General features: G+C 31.4%; 1 protein-coding gene across 1 annotated transcript in view; it reads left to right on the top strand.

The window, feature by feature from the left end:
• The first annotated feature begins 3,372 nt into the window (after positions 1–3,372).
• Positions 3,373–7,291, top strand: part of LOC105621537 (nidogen-2) — a 22,671-nt gene continuing 18,752 nt past the window's right edge. The window contains exon 1 of the mRNA XM_012203010.1: positions 3,373–3,597. Within this exon, the coding sequence (XP_012058400.1) occupies positions 3,373–3,597 (225 nt within the window). The remainder of the gene's footprint in view (positions 3,598–7,291) is intronic.

The raw sequence follows: 7,291 nt of genomic DNA, 5'->3' as shown, positions 1-7,291 counted from the left end.
CACACACACACACACACACACACACACACACACACACACACACACACACACACACACACACACACACACACACACATATAATGGAAACTGTACTAATATGAGCAACACGCGACTAATCATCACACGTACACGCAGATCCGTATTGGCATTCCATGTTTAGCATTAATGCAGGCATCTGATATTGGATTTTTGTTGACTATCTCTAATATATTATAATTTTAAGAGTGAAAATTGCGACCTATATATTGTTATGGATTGTAAATTTATTAAAGTCGCATTAGTGCTAAATATGAAATAATAGATGCGGACCAAAAGCATGAACGTCATTTTTTTTCACGGACAAATGAAATGACGTTATTAAGCGACAATTCGTATTCTACGGATGGAAAATAAGGAGATAAGTGACGCTAATTAAAAAGATTCTGTGTGCTCGTGTATCACTTAACGACCAAAGACGTGAGTTTGCTGCCGAAATCGTCGTCATTGCTTTCTGTTGGTTCTTTCTGTTGAGAGTAAATGCCCGATATATTGTTGAACGGATTGTTTATCACGAAAGATCATATATAGTTAACGATTTTTCGTGCTAATCAATTATTCGAACTGTCACACGATCGACTACGATAATTATGTATCATTAAAAATGTAATATTTTATTAGCATCTGTTTTTTAACAAGAATTATATCCAAGAAATGAATCATTTGCATCTTCTCAAATGTCGGAAAACTATCTTTGTAGCACCGCGTAAAACATTTAAATTCGTGCATATGATGTTTATTTATCTATCGTCGCGTGTCTGAATTAAAAGCATTGCCAAGAGCGTGTCAATCCATCTACCGTGAATACAACAGTAATAATAACGAATTATAATAATAGTAATTATTAATTGTAACTAGCGATCTACTTCCACTTTCCATTGGAAAAACACGCGTCTCTGTATCATAGTATTTGTATTATATTTATATTTTATATGTACAAATTAGTCATATAATTTCTTGTAATAAAGATCAATTTACAACGTGTATCCTGAATCATCTTTGTCCCATTTGTCCCTATTATAAATTTGTTATATGAAATACTCTTATTTCGATGTAGAAATACGATGCAGTTATTTTTTCTTTTTCGTTCATTTGCAAAAAAAAATCTAACAAAAAAATACATATAAATTCTCACTTCATAATGTAATATGACGGATCTGCCATCTCAATTCATTTTTTTTTAAATGTGACTTACGTCACTACCGCAATAACATCTCACATATCGTCAAATGAATTAGCACTGGAAAGAGAGTCGACCCTGACGAATTCCTGAGACAATTTATTGGGACGTTCTAGGCCGGGACGCAATTCTCGGCTGGCGTATGCGAATGTAGGTCCACCTCCATTTGTCTGTCGACGTTGATACTTTGTTTCACAATGCACGGCTGCACGCGACTTCGCACAGAAAACGAGCACGACGTTCAAGATGAATCGCGTACCGTCTCTTGGAGAAATTACGTGACGGATGAGCGAGCATAATAATGCAATACGGATGAAAGACGAGAAGCTCTATCAAAATTCAATGCGACTTTTAAACATCAATTTGCCTTAATAGATGGTCGGCAACAAGCCAATCGGTTAGTGTAATAGTAATCGCATTTTTTAAATAATAAGATTAGGGATAATAGGATTAGGATGATTTATAATGAGCAAATTCTATCATTCACAATTACGTTTCCACAAACTTATATTGCAATTAATTACATTTAAAAAATCGAATTACAATTAAAATACCTAAACAATAATATATCTTATAAATCAAAAGAAGTGTATAGCTTTAAACAAATAAAAATTTATGAAATTGTTCGATGTGAAAAGACGATATATTTGAAATGCAATGCAATGCTTGAAAATCACTGACAGTCAATGTAATGATAGCCAATTTCGTCGCGGGATGAGTAACCTTCCATTCCATTTATATTTATCATAGATAAAATACTATTATGGTTACAATTAAAGACTTAAAATTAAAGATTTAAAATCGGTGCGCTGATTACAATATATGCATCATGTAATCGCGAGACCTCGGCATTTGAATGAATTATTCGAAGATACAATTGAATCAACGATGGTTTCACATGCGAAGAGAATACGTGATTTAAGCGTGCCACTACGATACGCGAATGATACGCAACGCACACGCATACGCGCAATTTGATCGCGCACACGCATCGCGTGATTTACGAATCTATTACTAAAATCATACTTTTATCGTCTTATGAATTATTGCTGGCTTGAATGTTGAAAATATTTTTCGGTCATGAGATTTCATGCTACTTTATGTATAAGAAGAAGAACGTATATACAAAAATAATAGCGTATTTTGCATACTTTAATGAATAGCTAAAATATATACCAAAAAATTACATCTGTTAATTAAATAAACTGATTAGACAAGCCGGCGCTACTCGTTCTTCGTAAAATCAAATATTCTTATAAAAATGTACATTAAGAGAAAAAATGCTTACAATTATTATATTGTAATTTAACTATAATTTATAGTAATTATCAGTTCCAGCTTATATTTTTAGAATCGTAAAAATTTATAATTATTATTAGATACAAACATTACAGCAATAACTAATCAGTTAATAGTTCTGTTTTTGTAACTATAATTATGATTAATTAATAACTATCTTATAATAAAATTATAAAAATAGAACTCCTAAATATAATTATTTTATTTTGCAATTATAGTCACAAATACAAAACATTCGTCTCTCAGCGTATGTTTAAATAAACCGTGATACGCATAATCGCACAAACTAATTTTCGTTCTCTTCATAAGATCATCATATGACTATGCAGAAACATTGATCCAACAGAATTAAACTTTTCAAAGAATTATTGTTATCAAAATAAATGAAACCATTTAATACAATATTCAGTTATGAATATACAGTTATGAAAATACTGAAAAATAAAATATTTACAAAATCTGTCAATTTACTCTAATATTCTACACGCTTATTCATGGCAGGAACCTGCATATCACTGCATCAAGTGATCATCGTACGGTAGGGTTCATAGAGAGTAAATGAGAGAGAAAAATAAAAAGAGAAAGAAAGAGAGAGATGCTAAAGAACATTACATTCAAGATACATATTAGACTCGATTGCATATTAGACTATTAGTAATAGAATCGGTAGTAGGGATTGACGTGGTGTCACGAAATTATCATTGAGTGAGGGAAGCGAGTGGCGTTTCATGTACTCGGAACAACGATGAGCAGTCACGCCGGTCGTGGAGCAGCGGCGGGCAAAGGCGATTAGGGAGCAGCAAGAAGAGACGTCGTAGCCAAATCGAACAGCAGTAGCGTTAAGGCAGTCTGAGAGAATGGCTCGCGGCGCAACACGCTGGAGCGTTCTGCTAGGCTCGCTGGCCTTCGTGCTGGCCCTAATCGCGCCCTTTACCGTAGCTTTATCCAAAAGGGATCTGTACCAACACACAGGATCGGATTCCAACGTCCTCGAAACCGATAACAATGGAATGCTGCTATCCGCTGAAGCTATCCTCAAAACGCCCATCGTTTTTTATGACAAAATCTACAACTCGATATTCGTGAGTATTAATAGTGAATTTATTCTCAGAGTATCGGATACTCGTATTAAGCATTAAGATATGAATTAGCATTAAGATAGTTAAGACAGTTATTCCAATTTCAAAATATATTTCTCATTCAATATGGATTTATATCAAGTCTATATTGAACTAAATTTTTATCGCTGCACAGATCTATATTCTGTTAATGAATGAGAATTTTAGAATTGTAATTACAATTTACATTGAGATAAATATATATAATTGATTTTAATTATCTAATCTTAACCAAAGCGTGCAAAAGTATACACAAATGATTTAAAAATAACATGGCATGTGTTATCACGTATACATCAAGTGGAATTGTATATAGTGGAATTGTGGAATAATTTTTATTTCAAAAAATAAATTAAAACACAACTTGAAAAGAAAGTTCTTTCTCATTATTATATCATAATTGTGATATGTAATTATGTAAACACCGTTTTTAATTTTAAAATTATGTTATAATGTAATCTTTTTGTGATTGTATTTTGTCTTATCAATAACTTAAAATTTCTTACAATCCAAACAATTTAAAATTTTTTAAGACAGAAACCGAAATGAAAAAAAAATATTTATAAATTGTTATAATTTCAATTAAAACTCAACAATTTTGAGAGACATTTTGATATTTGTTTTTTTTTATTATTTACGATGAATGCTTCGAAAAGCATTTTTTATTATTAGACGCGAATCCGCTATTTTTATATTTATACGCTTGTAAACTGATCGTCGGCGAAAAACATCAGTCCGAAAAAATTCGCAAATATTCTTGATAACCTATTGCAAATCTGTCCTCTCGCAATATTTTTACAATTATTGAGATATTTACCACTAAGATGTTGTCAATGTGATGTAACGTGATAGTCAATCAAACTTCATGGCAATACCGTATAAATACTTTTATTCTATTCTTACCTTGCATTAGTTTCTCCTCTTTGCCGTTAAATATCTAAAAAAACATAATGACATGGTCCTAAAACATAAAATAGATACAATTAATAAAAATTTAGTACATCATTATACGATTATAATTTTTTTATATTAAACGGAATTGCATATACATAATTAAGTAAATGTAGAATGGTATTTATCTCAAGTAGCTTCATCAAAATGATTTAAGGAGAAAATGTTTTTCTGTAATTATTATACCATAATTATGATGAGTAAACATACTAAAATATGTCAAATTCATAATGTCAAATTATATCCAATTTTTTAAAAATTTCTATAGATTGTTACTATTTCTATTCAATATATCGTTATCAAAAACAATGGAGTTAAATGATTTTCAAGAAAATTTATTATAAATTTAATTCAAATTTAATTTATTATTTACTAAGTTCACACATACGTCAATGTTTCTCCTTCGAAACTAATATAGAAATAGATTTATTTACATTTTGTTACATAGAAGTTAAAATAACAAAATGTCTGTGTTGTTTTTGACTCAAAGGATTGGAGTACCATTACTTCATTGATATAAAACAAAATGCGTTGTCATCCGATTTTTAATCAATGTTCTAAAAACAATTATTAAAACTATATTTTTCATTAACTGGATTTATATTGAGCTTATATTTAAATAAATTTTGATTAGAGCACAAAAAGTCTATGTTCTTGTTTTTTTTGCTAATGAGAATACTAGTGAACATTATATCCTTATAATTACAATAATGTTTTTAAACATTTCAATATATAACTTCAAATTAAATGTATTGTAACTTAAAACTATACTACAGTTAAAACTAGAAAGTAAAATTTTGTCGCCGGATTAGTTATCTTATCTTTTAGTTTCAATAATAAGAAACTCTCTGATTAGGACAAATTTGAGCAGAGAAAAAAATTTATCCAATTCATCAACTTTGTTAATATGAACGATAACGGTGACGCACTCCACCGTAAGTCTGTCTATCCTATCTCTTCGCAGAACGACGAAAAGTTATAAAATTTGTTCAGACATGTTACAGATTAGGAAACTTAGCGCAGTCACCGCGTGTGACGAACTTCAATTTATGGTCCGGTCTAGAAAAAGTTCCGAGACGGCGAGACGAGCGGCTAGGCGGCGGCGTGCAATTCCTCGGTTAATATCAATTTATCGCGCGGTAGACAACGACGAAGCCGTGCGCGCATTCGGTCATTCTCTCAATTCGGCTCGCGGTCTAATCCGGCCGACATCTTCTGGCATGACACGAATTCATTGCGCTCGCGATGGCGAACGAACGACTCTCTGGGCGGCACAATCGCGCTTAATTGCGGCGGACGCGCCGCGCTGCTCATCGCGTACAATTTACGAGGGTCCGTTAATTCGTATGAATGAACAAGCTAGAGCGGCGCGAACCGGAAGACGATGCAACGCGCATCCAGAGTCCGAGCCGATAAGATTCCGGTAGTGTTTACACGCCGAAAGTTCGGTCGTAAAAGAAAATCTCAAGGAAAGTGCATGTTGTAGAAACACAAGAGCATGACTGCCAATCATCTCTCTGTGGTTTTAATTACCTTGAAGTATATTACAAAGAAATTCAAAATAAGAGACATATGTATATATTTATTTTTTAAATAATTCGTTTAAATAATGTTTTTCATATTTAAAAAATTATGACAGGCTTTCTCAAAGTATATTTTTGTATCGAAAGAATATTGCTAAAAAAATCTTAAAATATATAAAAAGTATTTTACATAAAGTTTTATGGGGCTAGAAAATAAGCATCATATACAAATTATATTTATAATTTAGACATTTTATGATTATATATTTATTCGTAATTGAATTTTTTATACGTTTACACTTTGTAAATATTGTAAGTGAAGTGCATTTTTTTAAACCGTTCACTCATTGGCAAATATATGTCAAGAAATAACTGAAATCACTCTCTTTCTTTTTTCGAGCAATTCTGTAGCATGTCCAAAGGATGTCAAAAATTGTAGAAAGATAATTTCGTTTTTTCGGTTATCCACGAGAACAATATTTAAGTTTCAGTACACACTTGATTCATCGCACAAACACCGATACAACGATTAGACAAACATAGAAACCGCTGCGATTAGAAAAATCCGCAGGACATTGCATGATTTCACTTTTCTGCGAATTGTTGTATTAGTACAAAGGTGACGGCATGAATGAACGTTAATTATGTCCGACTAGTCGTGTGCAGATTAATGCGAAGGATTCATCTCTCCAAAGTGATTTATTGCGAATCAAGGTGCATGAGCTCATACGTGGAAGTGTTTATGCATTACGCCTCCACAGGGAGCAAACTCGTATTATCAACATTTTCTCAAATGTTTTCCTTCTACTGAAACTATAGCTTTAATTAATAGCATGAAGAATTATCTTTAACAAACTCTGATTAATCTATGTACTAAAAGATTATATATGTGTTGTAAATAATATGATCATTTATTATTGAATTCTATTAAATTGTATTAATATACTGAAAAAAAATTAAATTTTAATAAATACGATAGCCAAATAAGACCTAATTTATTTTATTTTTTAAATTAAATCTATTTATTTATTTATGGAGATAGTGAAATAAATTAAGTGTGAGAGAGAGAGAGAGAGAGAGAGAGAGAGAGAGAACTACCTTAATTTTTATTCACTACAAACAAAAATATATCTTCTATAATAAATTATTTAGTAAATAAATAAGAAAAGTTAATTTTAACTACT

Source organism: Atta cephalotes (assembly GCF_000143395.1).
Source record: "Atta cephalotes unplaced genomic scaffold scaffold00034, whole genome shotgun sequence".
Classification (NCBI taxonomy): Eukaryota; Metazoa; Arthropoda; class Insecta; order Hymenoptera; family Formicidae; genus Atta; species Atta cephalotes.
This window is presented reverse-complemented; position numbering and strand designations above follow the sequence as displayed.